This window comes from Cygnus atratus, unplaced genomic scaffold (genome assembly GCF_013377495.2).
Source record: "Cygnus atratus isolate AKBS03 ecotype Queensland, Australia unplaced genomic scaffold, CAtr_DNAZoo_HiC_assembly HiC_scaffold_56, whole genome shotgun sequence".
In the NCBI taxonomy this organism is placed as follows: domain Eukaryota; kingdom Metazoa; phylum Chordata; class Aves; order Anseriformes; family Anatidae; genus Cygnus; species Cygnus atratus.
In genome coordinates, this window is record NW_026110172.1 from 95,077 (window position 1) to 112,559 (window position 17,483).

General features: G+C 72.4%; 3 protein-coding genes across 4 annotated transcripts; 1 reads left to right on the forward strand and 2 right to left on the reverse strand.

The window, feature by feature from the left end:
• Positions 1-3,553, forward strand: TLX2 (T cell leukemia homeobox 2). The gene is made up of 3 exons (XM_035571014.1): positions 1-397; positions 2,905-3,142; positions 3,337-3,553. The coding sequence occupies exons 1-3, from the start codon at positions 1-3 to the stop codon at positions 3,551-3,553; spliced, it is 852 nt and encodes a 283-aa protein (XP_035426907.1).
• A 3,391-nt stretch (positions 3,554-6,944) lies between these two features.
• On the reverse strand, positions 6,945-9,349 carry LOC118260615 (interleukin-12 subunit beta-like). Its single transcript, XM_050716940.1, has 7 exons — positions 9,338-9,349; positions 8,949-9,018; positions 8,415-8,636; positions 8,016-8,127; positions 7,765-7,949; positions 7,471-7,619; positions 6,945-7,106 (listed from the first exon to the last, which is right to left on the reverse strand). The coding sequence occupies exons 1-7, from the start codon at positions 9,347-9,349 to the stop codon at positions 6,945-6,947; spliced, it is 912 nt and encodes a 303-aa protein (XP_050572897.1).
• Positions 9,350-11,005: 1,656 nt separating this feature from the next.
• Positions 11,006-17,483, reverse strand: DQX1 (DEAQ-box RNA dependent ATPase 1). Of its 2 annotated transcripts, none has more exons than XM_035571007.2 (12): positions 17,436-17,483; positions 16,743-17,048; positions 14,795-14,988; positions 14,139-14,514; positions 13,617-13,856; positions 13,288-13,387; positions 13,049-13,207; positions 12,675-12,866; positions 12,435-12,560; positions 12,068-12,258; positions 11,786-11,976; positions 11,006-11,541 (listed from the first exon to the last, which is right to left on the reverse strand). In XM_035571007.2, the coding sequence occupies exons 2-12, from the start codon at positions 17,025-17,027 to the stop codon at positions 11,358-11,360; spliced, it is 2,238 nt and encodes a 745-aa protein (XP_035426900.1). In that variant the 5' UTR covers positions 17,028-17,048; positions 17,436-17,483; the 3' UTR covers positions 11,006-11,357. The 2 variants fall into 2 exon arrangements, with proteins under 2 accessions (XP_035426900.1, XP_050572900.1); XM_050716943.1 differs by having other exon boundaries at positions 16,743-17,051; positions 17,436-17,471.

Consider the following 17,483-nt stretch of genomic DNA (forward strand, 5'->3'; position numbering starts at 1 on the left):
ATGGAGGCGGCGGCGCTGGCGCGGGAGGGCGGCGGCCCGGCCCCCCCGCCCCACGAGCCCATCAGCTTCGGCATCGACCAGATCCTCAGCGGCCCCGAGCCCCCGGGCGGCGGCGCGGGGCCGGCCCGGGCGGCGGGAGAGCCCGACTACGGGCTGTACGGCGGCGGCTACGGCCCCGCCTGCTCGCTCGGCTCCTACAACCTCAACATGAGCATGAACGTGAGCGTGAACGTGACCCCCGCGCCCGCCGCGCCGCCCGCCGGGGTCATCCGCGTCCCGGCGCACCGGCCCGCGCCCGCCGCGCCGCCCGCCGCGCCGCCGCCGGTGCCCGGGCTCTCGGGGCTCACCTTCCCCTGGATGGAGACGACGCGGCGCATCGCCAAGGACCGGCTCTCAGGTGAGCGCCGCCGGGACGGCTCCCGGCCGCTCCCCTCCGCTCCGACGGCTCCCGGCGGCTCCGACGGCGCGGCGGGGCGCGCGGCTGACCGGCGCCCGGGGCTCCGGCCGGCCCGGGCTCCGTCGCGCCCGAGCTGGCTCGCGGGGCGGGTCGCTACCGGGGCGCGGGGCTCCCTCCCCGGCGCTCCGGAGGCCCCCGCCCGCGCCTCGCCGCCGCGGTCTCCGCGCCCCGCTCCGCCGAGCGCTGCCGTGCCCGGGGCCGGGCTCTCGCCGATTCCCCCCTCCCGCTGCGGCCCCACGCACCGGGAAGCGGCCGCCGTCGAGGCCGGCAAACGGCGGCTCCGGGATGGCGCTGCCACCGGCCGCTCCACCGCTGCCCCTCTTCGGTTCCCGGTGCGCGGCGGGGGCCGGAGCCGGCTTCCCGGCAGCTGCGGGCAGGGGCCCGGGCCCCCCTCCGTGCGGCGACCCCAGAGGTCCCGCCTTGCTCTGCCCGCGGGCTCGGGCTCCGCGGCGCCGGCCGGTCCCGTCCCCGGGGCTGCGGCACCGGCACCGGCCCGGTCCCACCGGGAGGGCGGCGGCTGCTGGAGAAGCACAGGGCTGGGGCGGTGCGGGGTGCAGACCACGGGTGCGTGCGGGGACGGGGAGCGAGGACCCGGGGTGTGTGTGGGGAGCGCAACAACACCCGCCTGCATGTGGTAACGGGGCCGTGCAGGGAGCAGACACTGTACGGGGCTGCTGCGGGGCAGGGGGCCCACGCTGTGGGGTGGTTGTGGGGCTGGGCTGTGGGCCGTGTGGGGATGGGGACTGAGCTGTGCAGGATGCAGAGACCCATCTGCGTGTGTATGGAGGCGGCTGTGGGGCCATAGGGTGCCGGGGTGCTGCATGCTGGGGTGCTGGTGGGAGGCTGGGGCGGGTGGGGGTGATGTGGGGGTCTGGAGGCCAGTGGGGGCCATTGCTGCCGATGGGGCCATGTGCTGGGCACCGATGCTGTGGCTGGAGTGCCTGCAGGGTGCCGGGCGAGGGACTGGGCGCTGCACCCCAGTGCAGAGGCTGTGGGTTGCCAGTGCCTGGGGTGCTGGGAGCGGGTGCTGCCTGTGGGGCGAGCGTGGTGCTGGGCAGTGCTGGCCTGGCTCGGCTCGGCTCGGCTCGGCTCAGCTCGGCTCCTTCCCAAGATGGCGGCGCTGCCACGTCCGCAGCGCGCGGCTCCGTGCAGGGACGAGGGTGGTGGACGAGGCCAGGGCCGTGAGGGGCCGGGGCTCTGCACCCTGTGGGGCGGGGGGCTCGGGGCCACGGAGGGCCGAGCCCGGGCACCAGTAGAGCCGGGTTCGCCTCCTGGCCCACGCGGGGGCCCGCGGTGACGAAGCACCGTCCCCATGCAGGAGCAGTGGGTGACGTCCCCGTCTCCTGCCTGGCGCCAGCAGCGGGTGGACGGGGCGGCCCCTCCCCGGCACGGGGTCTCCCAGCCGTGGCCATCACTCAGCGCCGCGGCCTTGGGGTGGTCTCGGGGCTGTCAGCATCTGTTCCCAGCGAGGGGCCGCCCCGCGTGGGGAGGGGGTGCGGGGGCGTCCAGCCCCCCGCCTGCACGGCTCCACCTGCGTCAGGCGCTTCCGCCCCCGCCGGCGGGCAGCCTGGCTCCCAGCCGCGGTGGGCTTGGCCGGGTCTGTCCCACTCCCAGCAAGCATGGGGTGTTGGAGCCCCATTGCGGCCCCACAGCAGCCCCATGGGCCCAGCCACGTGCAGCCCTGCCCATGCGGCGTAGTGCTGGCGAGGGCTGTGGTGCCCTGGGGCTGTAGCTCGGCAGTGGGACGCATGTGCACGGGCTGGCTCTGACCTTCCTGCTGGCGCCTTTGCTGCCCTGACGCTCCCCGTGGCTCTGTCCCTGTGTCCATGGGGGGGGTGACAGCCCCTCCCCGGCTCCCAGGCAGCTGGTGGGCAGCCAGCCCTGACACTGCTGGTGTATGGGGGGAGACATCAGCTGCCTCCTGATGGCCTCTGGGGTCCCATCCGCTCCGCCAGGAGGGGTGGGAGGCCCTGGCAGGTCTGTGGTGGCTCCTCTGGGGCTGTGGCCCAGCTCAGTGCTTGGCACAGGGAGCCTTGCCAGCCCTGCACCGAGCCTGGGACTGGGCCTGCCCTGCTGCCTGGTGAGGCTGGAGGTGTCCCAGCCACCGGGTGCCACTCATGGGGCTCAGAGAGCAGTTGGAACTGTGGCAGGAACCGAGCACGAGCCCATGCACCACGTTCTGTGCTGCTGCGTGCGTCCCCAGTCTGCAGGAGCAGGATGTCTCCATCCTCGTCTCCTCTCTGCAGCTCCCATGGAGCTCCCCTTCCCCTCACCCACTCAAGCATCGGGGTCGGGCTCTGTCGCTGCCCCAGGGCTGAGCCCGTTCCTGCCGTGCCCCTCAGCAGCGGCTCAGCCGCGGTCTCTGCCCACAGCAGCAGCGAGGGCCGGCGCTCTGCTTGGGCTCCACCTGCCCCGGCGTGGCTGCTCAACCCCCCCTCTGCCCGCAGCCGCGCTGTCGCCCTTCGCGGCGACCCGGCGCATCGGGCACCCCTACCAGAACCGCACGCCGCCCAAGCGGAAGAAGCCGCGCACCTCCTTCAGCCGGGTGCAGATCTGTGAGCTGGAGAAGCGCTTCCACCGCCAGAAGTACCTGGCCTCAGCCGAGCGTGCCACTCTAGCCAAGGCCCTCAAGATGACGGACGCCCAGGTCAAAACCTGGTTCCAGAACCGCCGCACCAAGTGGAGGTAACGGGGCTGGGCCCAGGGGTAGCCACCTGCAGCCCCCCAGGCAGCGCCGCCCGGCTGCATCCTTTGGGCGGCCGGATCCTGCCACTGAGCCCCGGGGAGGGCTGGGCTGGAGCGGGACCGGCGGTGCCTGTCCCTACGCCCGGTGGGTCAGAGGCCGCGTGGCAGTGCCAGACGGGCTCTGTGTGCTGCAGGAGGCAGACGGCGGAGGAGCGTGAGGCGGAGCGCCAGCAGGCCAACCGCTTGATGCTGCACCTGCAGCAGGAGGCCTTCCAGAAGAGCCTGAGCCAGCCGCTGCCCCAGGACCCGCTCTGCATGCACAACTCCTCCCTGTACGCCCTGCAGAACCTGCAGCCCTGGGCCGAGGACAATAAGGTGACGTCCGTCTCGGGGGTGGCCTCCGTGGTGTGAGGTCCCTGTGTGGCAGAGGGGGACCACCTGCGCACCTTGGGGACCTTGAACTTGTCAGGAGGAGGCTGTGGGCAGCAGGAGCCTGGCAGGGTGCAAGCCAGCACCTCTGTCCTGTGGCAGGGAGGGGGCTGCTGCTTCCCGGGCACTCCCCTGAGCGGCAGCCCCCTCCCCATGCCCACACCCCCCCGGGCACTGGCCCTCTCCGGGCCCCACCGCTGCCCCAGGTGAGCGGCGGCCCCGGGCAGGTGGACTCCAAAGCCCCGATGACCCCTGCCTGGAGCACCACGACCCATGGGCAGCCCTGCCCCCACAGCCTCCGGGGGATCCTGTGCACTGGGCCCCTCTCCCCACGTGCCTCTGCCGACCCTGGACTTTCTGCAGGGGCTGCCCGCTCCCCCCAGCTCCCCAGGGCCTGGTGCCCCCCGTCAGCAGCTCTCCCGGCCGGGCTGCCCCCGCTGCTCCACCACCATCCTGCCTGGGGAGGGCAGAGCCCAGGGTGCGGGTGGCCTCCCCCAGACTTGCACATTCCCAGTGCTGGAAACTTGCCGCTGCCCTTGCGAGCAGGTGCTGGGGTGGATGGCGTCCTCACAAGCACCTGCCTTACCCGAGTCGGAGTTCGTCAGCTGGGGGTCCCAGGGCTGGCGAAGAGCCCCAGCCCCTCTGTCCTCTGAGCAGCCCACCAGACGGAGCTTCTCTGACGCAGGGCAGGACCTCCCGGTGCTGCTGCCCCCACCGCCTCCTGCAGTGCTGGTCCTGGACAATGGACACAGGGTTCCTGTACGAGCAGGCAGCAGCAGCCCCTTCAGAGGCTGCCCCCTCCAGCCTCTGCTCCCTGGGGGCACTTTGCCTCCTCCCCACGCTGCCTGGTCCTGGTGTGGGACTGAACCTTTGGTCTGGTGAGACCCAGTGCGTGCAGGCAGTGGTGTCCGCTGGGGTCTCTGCTGCAGAACCCCTGGCCCAGCGAACTTCTGGCCCACAACTTGTCCCCTCCTGAGGCAGAGCCAGCACCAGGGCACAGACCTGCCAGACCTCAACCCCATCCCCAGCTCTGCGTTAGGGGGCCGCAGAGGCTGAGCCCCTCAGCCCTGCTCCAGCTCCAGCCCTGGCCGGGATGGAGCGCAGCTCAGGCAACGTGGTGCCGGGACACGGGGACCCCCCCTCCCGGGCCAGCTCCAGATGGGGTCCCCGGCTGCTGACGGGTCGTGAGGACCTGCCCCTGCCCCTGCCCCTGCCCTTGACCTTGACCCCAACCCCGGCCCTACGCCCGCCCTGCCGCTGTCCATGGTGCTGCCCGGGACCCGATGGGGCGCACGGGGACACCCTCCGGGACCAGGGGTGCCGGCAGGGCGCGGCGGGGGGCGGGACGTCAGCGTCCTGCCGGTGCCGGCAGCGCTGCCGGGGGGAGGCGGGCAGCCGGTGCCGGTTTCCCGGGGGCGGGATCGGCTGCGGCTCCGTGACGCGGCCCCGTTGTACCGGGAGGCGGGGGCGGGAGCCGCTGCGGCGCCGCCGCAGAGCCTCCGGGATGAGCGCGGCCGGCCCCGGCGGGGGGGAGGACGGCTCCGCCGCCTGCGCGCTGCGCTGGCCCGGGCCCCGCTGCCGGCCCCGCTCCCGGGGCGGCGAGGCGGTGCTGCGTGCCCGCGCCGAGGCGGCCGGGTACCGGCGGCTGCTCCGCGCCCGCGCGGCGGAGGTGGAGGCGCTGCGCGGGGCCGTGGGGGCTCTGCACCGGCAGCTGGAGGGGCTGCGCGACCGGCGCAGCGGGGAGCTCGCCAAGTACCAGGTGCGGGGGGGCCGGGCCGGGGGGCGCTGCGCTGAGGGGAGGGGAGCTGCGGGGTACGGGGAGGGGGGCGATGCCCGGGGGGCGGGCGGAGCCGGGGGTCCCGGCCGGTCGGATTAGCGGGGGGAGCGGGGGCGGCGCTCGGGTGTGGGGGGAGCCGGGGCTCGGGGGCGGCGCGGGGCCCGGATGGGGGGGGGCGCGGCCGGGGCTGGGGGGCCGCGGGGGCAGGGGCCGGGGGGCGGCTGGGGCGGGGGTCCCGCGGGCCGCCCGGGGCCGGGGGGGGGCCGGGGGCCGGGGGCCGGGCTCCGGGCTCCGGGGCGGCGCTGACGGCCCGACGGCAGGAGCGGGTGGCGGAGCTGGAGCGGGAGATCGGCGAGGCGGAGCAGGAGATGGCGCGGTGCCTGCGCGAGTACCCGGCGCTGCTGCGGCTCCGGATGGCGCTGGACGCGGAGATCGCCGCGTACCGGTACGGGGCGGGCGGGCGGCGCGGGCGGGGCGGGCGGGCGCGGGGCTCAGCCCGGGCCCCCTCTCTTGCAGGGAGATGCTGGAGGGGGAAGAGCTGCGCCTGGGCTCCGTGGCCCCGCCGTGACGGGACCCCCGGCCCCCGGCCCCCCGCGCCGCGGGACCCCGGACTGCCGGGCCCCGCCGGACCCCCAGGCCCCGGACTGCTGCGCTGTGGGGTCCCCCCAGTTCCCGCTGCCCCGTGCCTCGGGACAACCCCCGGATTCCCAAGCCGTGGGACCCCCGGACTCTTGGAACCCCCGTCCTTTGGACCCCCTCGCCACGGGACTCCCCGGACTCCGGGGACCCCCGGGCACCTGGGCTGCCCAGACCCCCACCCCAGGAGGCCCCGGCACCCCAGGAGGGCAGTGCCCGCCGGGCCGCCCACTCTCACCAGCCTCTCCAGAGCAGCAGCAGGGCTGGGGTCCTGGCCCCGGCCTGCGCAGAAGCACCTCAATAAAGGCCCCGTGGCATTACCCAGTGCCGGGCAGTCTGTGGTGATGGGGCCGGCGTCCTGGCAGGCCCCTGCGCTTGGGGGCACCCAGCTCTGCCACCTGGGGCTGAGACGATGCCCAGGGCTGGTCTGTGGGAGCATGGTGCTGGGGCTGCATCCTGCGAGGGCTGCCTGGCTGTGGGGTCCCGGCTCCCTCCCGCCTGGCTGCAGCCCTGAGCTGGAGCCGCCGCCTGGGTGCCCTGTGGGGATGCTGGGCGGAGTGGCATGGCAGGGACCCAGCCGCGTGGTGGAGGACGTTGACCCAGGGAGCTGAGCCCCTCCGGTGCTGGCGGCTGCTTCTTGTCCCTCCTTGCCCTGGCTGTGCCCCCATCCTGCACTGGGTTCTGGCCCTCCTGGGCTCAGGGCTGTTACAGGGCCCAGGCCTCTGCTCCCCACCACACACACAAAAACAAAACAATTTCTTTCTTTAGCAAAGCCAAGCCCAGCTCTTTTATGGAGATAAAAATCCATTTCAAAATAACAAAAGTGAAAGCAAATGTTGGTGGGGGGGGCGCCTCTGGCTACTGCACCCAGGGGATGCCGTGCCTTGGCCACGGCTCCCCTTGAGGCCCCAGACTGGGCGTCCCTTGGCACCCTAGGGTGCCATGGTTTGGGGGAGAGGCTCAGCGTGCACGCGGCCTATGCTGCTGGGCTGCATCCACCTTCTGCCAGGGGCTCCAGGGGCTCCAGGAGGGTTTGGCGTAGGGGTCCTGGCAGCTGATGCGCACCCGCCGCACATGCCCCTGCACGATCGTCTCCTCTGCACCCTCCACGAACTTCTCAACCTGCAACGAGTAGTCAGGTCACAGCCACGGGGAGGGGGCAGTGGCACAGGCACTGCGGGAGGCATTTTCCAGGGGAAGGTGCAGGGCACGGAGCTGGGGGCACAGCGGTCGGGGTCACCGACTTCCCAACCTAGACTTGGGCCATGCTGGCAGAGGAGCAGCGGTGACAGCTGCTGGGGCGGGTGACAATTTCCTGCACCCCCTGTGTGCCACTGAGCAAGTCACTGCTCCTCACGACACTCCTGTGCCAAGGGGGAGGCCGAGCTGGGGCGGGGGAGCACGGGTGCGGGGCAGGGCAGGCGCAGGGTAGCGAGGCCATGGGACAGCGTGAGGCAGAAGGGGCGTAGGGCAGCCGTGCAGTTACCTGGGTGCCATTGGAGAGCTCGTACTGCAGCCGGTACAGAAGAGCAAAGTAGGACCTGGGGAGCGGCCAGGAGGCTGGGGGGGCCCAGGCCAGATGGAGCTGCCCCCTCTGCTGGTGCACGGTCAGCTCCTGGGGCGGATCCGGCCGCACTGTGGGCAGCACAGAGCACAGCGGGGGCTGAGCGCGGGGCACCGCTGCCCAGCCTGGGGCTGGAGCCCTCCCAAGAGGCCCCGGCACCCGGACCCCCACCCTGAAGGTGTCTCCCGCACTCCGCTGTTGCTGGGTTGAGCTCACCAATGTCACGGATGAAGAAGCGGGGGGAGGTGAAGTTGAAGAAGGAGGTGTCCGAGATCCCCTCCAGGCGCAGCTGCAGTTGGTGCAGCTCCTCCGCGAAGGGGCAGAAGGAGGGGTCCGTGAAGCTGGCGTTGAACTGGCCACCACGACCGGCCACCGGTACCCAATCCCCGAAGGATCCGTTACTGCGAACAAGGCAGGCGTGAGCGCTGGGCGCCCGCGGGGCTGGGGCCAGGGTCCCGGGTACCCACCTGCGCGTGAGCCGGGCACGGAAGATGGCAGAGCGGGGCCCCGTCCAGGAGCAGCGGAAGGAGCCGCGGTAGGAGTCAGCCTGGCAGGAGACGTCCTTGCCCTCCTCCTCACCTGGTGGGGCCAGGGGACAATGGTTAGGGTCGGTTGGGGCTGAGGAATGGTGCCCCTTCCCCAAGCAGCACGGGCAGGCTGGCTCCACGGCTGGGCTCCCAAGGGTCCTGTGCAGCCCTGCGCAGGGCATCGCCCACCTTGCAGGCTGTGGCACGAACCTCCCTCATCACGCTACGTGCCTGCCTGGTGTTTCCTGGTCCCCCGCCTGCCCCCACACTCCCTGCATCCATCCCCGCCCTGCTGACCCGCAGGGCTGTGCCAGCCCCCCTTGCCCCGGCCCCAGGTACCGGTGTCCCTGACCACCACGTAGGTGGTGTCCAGCAGGACGCCGCCGGCCCAGCAGCTGTAGTTGCCCGTGGCCGGCAGGTCCAAGCCGAGGATGGTGAGAGTCCGTCCCTTGGCCACAAGCTCGGCCATGGGCTCCAGCTCCCCGTTCTGTGTCCAGGTCACTTGCTGCTTTGAAGTGTTGCATTTCACCACCAAGTCCTCGTTCAGGCTCCCCACCGCAACTGGGGATTAGATGCAGAGGCTGGGGTCAGAGGCAGGTCTGTGCTGTGGGCAGCCCGTCCCCTGCGCCCTCATCCCATCCCCCAGATCCACCCTTCCCCATGGTCCCCAGCCTGCTCTGTCACCCCCTGTCCCCCCCATACCCCCAAGCCTGTAGAGCTGCCCCAGTCCCGGGCTCACACGGCCCTGTACCAGAGGGATACGGGTGCCCCCGGTCCCTCCAGCTGCCGTGGGTCCTACAGCCCTCCCCACACCAGGGTACCCCCCTCTGAGGCCCCAGGCCCCCCACGGTGCCCAGGCAGGGCAGGACTCACTCTTTGGGGGAAAGGCAGTCAGGGCGTCCGCGGGGGTGAGGCACAGCACCAGTCCCACCAGTATCAGCATCTGGGAGGGGAAGGGCAGCGCTGGGAGAAGGCAGCCCCGTGCCAGGGCAGGAAGGCAGCCGTTCCCACAAGAGGAGCCGGGCCAGGGTGCGGCCGGCAGCGCGGGCGAGGGCACAGCAGCCTCAGCCAGGGTGGCAGCAGGTTTGGGCAGGAGGGAGGGGAGCGGAGCCGTGGGGGCAGTGGCTGGGAAAGCCCCGCACAGGGCGGGCGGTGGGCGCAGCACCCGGCCCTTCCCAGTGCAGCCCCAGGCAGGAGGAGCCCCCTGCCTCCCGGTGCTCCCCAGCGCTCCCCAGACCCCGAGGGACGCCCGCTGTGCTTACCTTGCTGGCCATGGTGTGCGCTGCTCCTGCTGGCTCTGCACGGGCTGGGGCCGGTGAGCCGCAGGGTATATACTGAGCCGGGACCCTGTGGGGCTGCCCCAAGGTGAAGCCAAACCACAGAAGCATCACAGTTCTCAGAAGAGGAGAAAGCTGTGCGGGGTGGAGCTGAGAAGTGGTACCCACGCTCAGTCTCCAGCCTCGCTGGGCATGGGCGCTGCCCATGGGCACCAGGAGTGTGGCCAGGTCGAGAGCAGCCCCTCCCAGGGGGCCCCCTCCAAGGGGCTGCGGGGTGAGGGGGCGGTACGAGGCCCCCCAGGACGGTGCCAGAACCCTGGATGCTCCCAGCTCCCCCAGGGTGCTCCTGAGCTCAGGACCGGCTGGAGTTTGCGCTGAGCACCCTTGCCCTGTGCCCCTGGGAGAGCAGGGAAGGGACGGCTGAGCTCCGGCAGCGCCGGGCCTGGGGGCGTGCAGCACGGCGGGGGCACGGCCCCAGCCCTGACCCCAACCCCAGACAGCACCGGCTGCAGGCGCAGTGGGGCAGGGGCCCACAGGGCAGGAGCCCACCCTCAGGCAGGAGCCAGCCCCTGCCCTGCCCCGCTCCCCTCGCCAGGTGACAGCAGCCTCCAGCCCCACAGCCCAGTGCCTGGCAGCCCCGCTATGACACAAAGGAACAAAGGCCAGAGAGGCGCTGCCATCTCCAGCCGGGAGCAGGGACACCCCCCTGCCCAGAACGAGGTGCCCTGGCACCGCCACCAAGGCAGGGACGGGGACAGGGATGGGGGTGCTGCGGGGGGGCAGGGGGCAGGGATGGAACAAGAGGCGGCAGCCTCGGGCAGGGGTGGCTGCAGCCCCCTGTGCTGGGGGCACTGCGGTGCCAGGCTGGGGAGGATGGGGGGCGTGAGCTGCACCCACCGCTCCCACTCACGTACTTTCTGGGGTTCCTAGAAAGCAAGGGGGAAGTTCAGGCTCCGGCGTGGCTGTGGGTGGCGGGGAGGCCCAGCCTTCACCTTTCTGCTCAGCCTTCGAGGCGCTGCGGTGGAGGACAGAGCCTCCGTGCCCCTTCCCAGTAACAGCAGAACCCCCGCGTGTGGGCCAGAGGCGTGGGGGGGCGAGCAGCCCCCTCCCCTCGGTGCCAGGACCCCCATCCCGCCCCCCGGCCCGAGCTCGCTGCTGCAGCACGGGGCAGGCTCGTGACTCGCAGCGGTGCTGGGGGAGAGCCCCCCACGGCAGGAAGGGGGACCCTGAGGCAGGGGCAGACGGCAGCAGCTCCCCACAGCGCATCGCCCCCTCCAGGGAGCAGGGAACTTGGCCGTGATTCCAGCCTGCCGCCCGCCTCCGCCGCCAGCCACAGCTTCCCCTCTGCTTCTGCAGAAGAGAGCGCACCCGCAGAGGGGAATACCCGGCGCAAAGGCCAGGGCTGCCCCTTGACGGGACCAGGAGCAGCGGCGCAGTACCCAGAACTGGAGGCACGTTAGCAAGAGGGGGATGCATCATGCTCAGAATCCCCCCGGGATGGGGAGAGGAGGCTGGGCTGTGAGGGGTCAGTGCCATGGGAAGGGGCGAGTGAAGTGAGAGCCACGGCCCCGAGGGAGGCAGGACTCCAGGAAAGGAGACGGCCCACCCTGCCCCCAGCCCCTTGGAGCGCAAACACCACGCAAAGCCAGGAGCAAAGGTCACAAAACTTTATACAGGAGAAATCCACAAGCGGCCCCACGGCCCCTGAGGGGCTGCCCCCCGCGTGTGGCGAGGAAGAGGGGCAGGGCCAGCAGACCTAGGGGAGGCTCCCCACCACTGTCCTGGTCCAGGGACGGGGCCAGCACTCCTCAAACCCGTGTGTTTTCCCTGGGGCCGAAGGCAGAGGCCAGTCCTGTGGCACGGCCGTGGTGCGGAGCTGTCAGAGCAGCAGCAGAGAGCCTGCGCCTCCCCAGGATGGGGTCAGCCCTCGTTGCAGCGCCGTCTCCCCGGGGCTCCCTGGCCCCTGCTGTCCCAGCCAAGCCGAGGTGGCTCCGGCAGCTCCCGCTCACTGCAGCACGCAGACGTCCTGGTTCTCATCGTCCTCCCTGGCGGCCGCCTCCCCCAGGGGCTCGGGCACCACAGGGACATCCTCTGCGGCCACCACCTTCTCTCGCAGCTCCATGAGCAGGTCACGGCTCTCGCTGGGCGGCAGGTTGCTCAGGTAGTACTGGGGTGCCAGCTCCACCAGCCTGCGGGGATGGAGAGTCAGGGAGGGCAGGTGGCCCCAGGGTGCGTGCAAGGGGCTGGTGGGGGCACTACAGCCCCCAGGGACCTCGCTGGAAGCAGCCTCGCACCCCCCTGCATGGGAAGAGCTGTCCCCTGGGGACAGGAGGCGCAGGCCAGGCATGGCCCCAGGGTGTTGCTACAGCCCCGGAGCCAGGGGTGGACGCAGCCTGGGCACGACCCAGCCCTCCCCATCCCCAAGGTCCTCACATCTGGGGCTGGATCTCTGAGACCACGCGGAGGCAGTTGTCCTGCGAGATGGTGAACTCGTGGTAGAGGACCCAGGGGGGCAGGCGCTGGGGGGGCTGCTGCAGCAGGTAGCAGCATGCGGGGGGCAGGTGGGCCACGTGCTTGTGCGTCAGCATCACGTAGTTGCCGGAGCCATCGATGTCCTGAGCTACCTGGGGAGCGAGGGTGAAGGGAGGGAGGGAGGGGGGCTGCCTGGCACTGCCCCGGCCCCAGCCAAGCGAGCCCCTCGCAGCCCCCCCTCACCTTGAGGAAGTAGCCAGAGATGAGCGCTCGCTGGATGTTGAGCACGTTGGCGTCGGTGCCGAAGGCGGGGGGCGAGACGGGCAGCTCGATGCGCTGCATCACTTCCAGCAGCTCAGCCCGCACGATGCCCGCCAGGCGCAGCGCCTCCCCGCTCACCCCGTGCTTGCGGCACCAGCCCTCGTCCGCGTTGTCTGCGGGGAGAGCGGGACGGGGCTGTACGGGGAACCCAGCCCCGGGCTGGGACTGCCCTGCAGCCAGCCTGAGGTGCCCGGGGGCTGTCCTGAACACAGCTCTCGTGCTTGCCCCAGGAGCAAGGGAGCTGTGAGATGCCGGCGGGTGCTTCGGCACTTCCTGGCCCAGCACTTACGCTGCTGGAAGGCGTTGAAGATGTTGATGAGGGTGAAGTGGTCTCCGTCCGGGTGGAGCAGGGCCCGGCGGCGCATGGTCACAGCCTCCTCCAGGCGCGTGGAAGGGGGCACAAAGCAGGGGGGGACTGGGGACGGCGCAGAGGGGCGGTCACCACGTGCTGCCACCACCACACTCCCGGTGCCGGCTCCTGTGGGCTGCACCGTGCCCCCGCCCCACGCCCCGTGCCCCTGCAGGGTACCTGTGAGCATGGCGGCCAGGCTGACCATCTCCTCCACGCAGTCGAACTCGCAGGAGGCGATGAGCGCCTTGGCCAGCTGGGGGTCCAGGGGGAACTCCGACATGATGATCCCCACCTCCGACAGGTTCCCGTCATCATCCAGTGCCGCCAGGTAGTCCAGGTCCTCCAGCGCCTGCATCAGTGACTCGGGGGCTGGGGCAGGACATCAGCCGGCTGCCGGCGCCAGCAGGGCCAGGCAGCCCTGCCACCCCCCGTGCTCCCGCAGACCCCCTCTAGGCCCTCTCCAGAGGGAGCCTGGGCCACAGCTACGGCCACGTCCAGCTTCCAGCTCCTCCTGCACGGCCACCCCCAGCACACCCCTGCCCTGGCGCTACCTGGCCGGTCGAGGAAGTCGCACTGGCCCATGTCAGCGATGTCCAGGCGCTTCAGCAGCAGCACGAGGCGGCTGAGGCTGGTCTCGCTGACGTGGGGCGCGGGGCTGGGGGGCAGGCGCTGCTCGAAGAAGGCCTCCGAGTAGAGGCGCAGGCAGGTACCTGCGGGACGGGGGCCGTGAGCAGGGACAGGGCAGACGCCGCCTCCCGCCGGAGGCGCACGGGGCACCCCCCACACACACCCTGGGGGCTGCCGGCAGCTCGCTGCATGCGCGACTCCGCCTGGCTCCTGCTGATGGGCCGCAGCACCTGGGACTCTGCTCGGATCCGGGGGTTGTAGACCTGCAGGGTCACGGGAAGGAACCCGCAGATGAGCCCCTACCCTCGCCAAGGCTCCCCCTGCCCCACCGGTGCGGAGACTGGGCTGTGCCCCCCGCACACAGGGGGCATGACGCAGCAGGGCCAGGGCGAGCAGCCAACCCCAAGCCCGGACTCCCACTTGCCGTGCTGCCGGCTCGCCCCAGGGCAGAGCCAGGCTCCCTGTCCCCGCAGCCCAGGCCGCCACACTCACGCTGCGCAGCTCCAGCCCCGTGTCGATGACAAAGCGCACGCTCCCCAGAGAGAAGGAGGAGTCCCCGAGCCAGTGGGTGACGACCACCCGCCGCTCCCGGCCGCCCTCCTCCAGCGCCTCGTACACCTTCTGTGCTGCGCGTCCGACGCCGGGGTGCAGGGGCAGGACCAGCAGCGGGCCCAGCCCCGGGTTCAGCGCCATGGCTTCGGTCTGGATGGCCCTGCAGCACTCGGCAATCTCCTGCGAAGGACAGGGACACGAGTGACGCTCCAGCGATGCCCAGAGCAGCAGCACATCCCCAGCACAGCCCTGCGCCCGCCTGGCTGCCCTGGGGGAAGGCCCCGAGAACCCACCGCACCCATAGCCGAGGCGCCCCAGCCCAGGGGACGCCCCGCACCTCTCCTGGGGCTTCCCCAGGCACAGCAGACAGCCCCCTCCCCACCTCCCCCTTCCCCCCGCGCCCACGTCTCCCGCAGCAGCGGTGCGGTGCTGCCCCGAACGCCCGAGGCGCCACAGCCCCACCTGCTCGCTGGCCAGGAAGAGCAGGACGTGGCCGGGCTCCTGCCGCCGGTGGATGTCCAGCACGGCCTGGCAGGCTGCGGCGACGCGGCCGCGGGCCGGGGGGTCCCTGTAGAGCACCTGCGGCAGCGGCCCCGGCCCCGGCACCCGCACCACGGGGGGGTCCCCGCAGAAGGCGCGCAGCTGCTCCTCCGCGGCCGGCGAGGTGACCACCACCACCTTCAGCTCCAGGCGCTGGCGCAGGACGTCCTTCAGCAGCCCCAGCAGCACGTCCGTGGGCACCGTGCGCTCCTGCGCCTCGTCCAGCACCACCACCCCGTACTGCCGCAGCAGCGGGTCCGACGTCATCTCCCGCAGCAGCATCTCGTCCGAGCAGTACCTGCGTGCCCCGAGTGGTACCCGTGGGCGTGCCCCAGCCCCGAGCAGGGCGCGGCTGCGGGGCGCCCCTGGATGTGCCCCCACGGCCCCCCCCACGGGAGCACCTCGCCCACCCAGCGGCAGCAGCCCCGACCCGGGGGGAGGCGCTCCCCCTGCCCTGCTCCCCTAACGAGGCCAGCAGGGATTACGAGATTACGCCACAGCCGGGGAGCTGAGCAGGATTAGAGCGCGGCGTGACCGGCGCTGCCAGCACCGGGCAGCCCAGAGCCCCGGCCCCGCACCTCAGGATGGTCTCGGTGGTGCAGCAGTCCTCGTGGGGGACGCAGTAGCCGACCTCGTGGCCCAGGTTCAGGTCCATCTCATCGGCCACGCGCAGCGAGAGGCTGAGGGCGGCCAGGCTGTGGGGCTGGGTGCAGGCCACCAGGCCGTGCGCGAACTGCAGGGAGAGGGCGTACTCCGCGCACCACTGCGGGACCTGCGAGGGGTGGCGCCGGTCGGGGGCCTGGCAGCAGGGCCCTGGGCGTGGGGACGCTCCATCCCCGCCCCGAGCAGCGCCCCCCGAGCCCTCCCCACGGCAGCGCTGATGCCCAAAGGACCTCCTGTACCGGGGCACCCAGGTGCAGGGGCACCCACAGCTCTCACGGGCGCTCTGTCCCCAGTACCCGCCTGCACCACAGCAGCGAGCCCCTCGGCCTCACCGCCCCGTGCCCAGAGCTTCCTGCCTGATCGCAAAGCCCCACGGCCCTGGCCCTTGTGTTAAGGACGCGGACAGCTCCCACCTCTATCTCGCCACGCTGAAAACCTCAGCAGAGGTAATGTGTTACCCGCACCCAAGCCTTGGCTGCTCGGTCCCTCCCTTGGGGAGCAGCCGTTCCTCCTCCGATTGCTCCCCATCGCCTGTCTCAGCTCCAGTCCTGCCATGCCCAGGGCTTGGCACTGAGGAGCACGCCCCCGGCAAACCGCCGTACCTGTGCCTGAGTTAGGGGAGCTGCCCCTTACTCCTCTCCTGCAGCCAGAGGCCTGGCACGGCAAGCTCAGAGGCTTGCCATTCACCTGCCAGCAGCACGCGAGCCCACCTCGCTCGTCTGCCCTGCGCCGCACAGCGCCCACAGGCAGGTGCTGCCATGGCCCGGGGGTCACAGAGAGGCGGGGACCTGCCCCCAGAGCCACCCTCAGCACCCTGCTCGCAGCTCGGCAGGACCAGGCGCCGTCAGCCCCACGGGAGCGGCCGCGCCGCCGCGCACAGCCCCACGCTCCCTCCTGCCTCCTCGCAGCCAGCAAGGGGGGCAGGGGCGGCTGCACAGACAGCCACGGGAGCAGCCGCGGGAGCTGGCCCGAGCACCAGCCCTTCCCTCTTTGCGCGGGAACATCGCGTCTGCAGGCTGTCATTGCACCAAGGCGCAGGATCAGATGCTCCACGCGGATCAAGTTGTATCTCCTCTGCTCAGGGCACAGCGGCCTCAGGCTGAGGGCAGCCCAGCCCCGCACGAGCCGTGCTCAGGGTCCCCGTTCCCTGAAGCGGGCTCCTGGCAGGCCGCCCTTCGGGCTGAACCCCAGGCCGACTGCCGCCACGCAGTCACACCCCAGGGAAGCGGTTTGGGCAACAGCTCCGAGCCCCGCTGCCAACTCCCTGATAAACCCAGGGACCGGGAGCTGCTGAGCTTCGGTCCAAACTGCGTCTGGCCCCGGGGAGGCCCAGGGTTACCCCTGCAGCTCCCAGGCGATCCCGCCCTGGTCAAAGTCCGAGTGACGACGCCCCTGGGAGCCGTGCCAAAGGCTCTGGGCTGGGATGAGCTGCGCAGGTTTGCGGGCTGGGCCAGGAGCCCAGATCCCGGCACCTCGTGCCTGCCATCACCCAGCCTGACTGCCCCCGGCCCCGGGAAGGGCCCCGATGCTCTCCCCTGAGCGCGGCCGCTCCCAGCTCACACAGCAGCACCTCCCCAGCTCGTACCGAGGCTTTGCCCAGCGCCCACGTGCCTGTCCCAGCGCATCCCAGCACCACCCTGCCAGGGGCACGCTGAGGCCACATGGCTCCCTGGTACCGTGGCCAAGGGCAGCGAGCGGAGCCAGCCCGCCCCGGGGCTGCGGCACATTCACCACGCACGCGGGACCTGCGGGAAGGCGGCCGCCCCAGTGCAGGACGTGGCACCGCCGCCGCTCCGAGCGGGAGGGACGGTGCTGAGCAGGGAGCCCAGCACCGCAGCGGCCCCGGCCCGGCCTCCCGCTCACCTGGGTGCTCTTGCCGGTGCCCGGGGGCCCGGACACGAGGACGATGCCGCCGCCGCCCTCCAGGTGCTCCATGAAGCTGTACTTGGCGGTCCACACGGGCAGCTCCCGGCGCTGCCGCAGCAGCTCGTAGTAGCGGGAGGAGAAGGGCAGCCCGTCGTACGGGTTCACCTCCAGGTCGCCGTCGCAGCCCAGGGCCGGGTCGTCCTCCTCCTCCTCCTCGTCCTCCGGCACCGAGCCGGGGCCGTGCCGCTGCGACGGGGAGCCCGGGGCCCCGCAGCCGGCCATGGCGGGGCGACGCCGGGGCTGCTGCTGCGAGGGGCGGGCGGAGGGGCCCGGCCTGGGGCTGAGCCCGGTGCCGGCCCCGGCAGGACGCGAGGGGCCGGGCGGGAGGGCTCGGGGCAGGGCTCGGGGACCGGGACCGGGAACGCGAGGGGCCGGCGGAGGGGCCTGGGCCGGGGGCCCGGGGCGGCCCCGGGCTGCGAGGTGGGGGGCGGCGGGGACCGGGCAGCGCCAGGCTCCGAGAGACGGGACGGGACGGGACGGGGTCACCGGGCGGGGGTCACCGGGCCGCAGCGGGCCAGGGGCGTGACCGCCGGGCCGGGCCCTGACCGCACAGAACCGAGCGCCCCGACCCGGTCCGGGTCCGGGTCCGCTTCCGGTTCCGGTCCCGGTTCCGGCCCAGCCGCCGCTCACCTGCGCGCGCCGCCGCCACCTTGGGGCCTGCCTCGGGCGAGCGTCAGG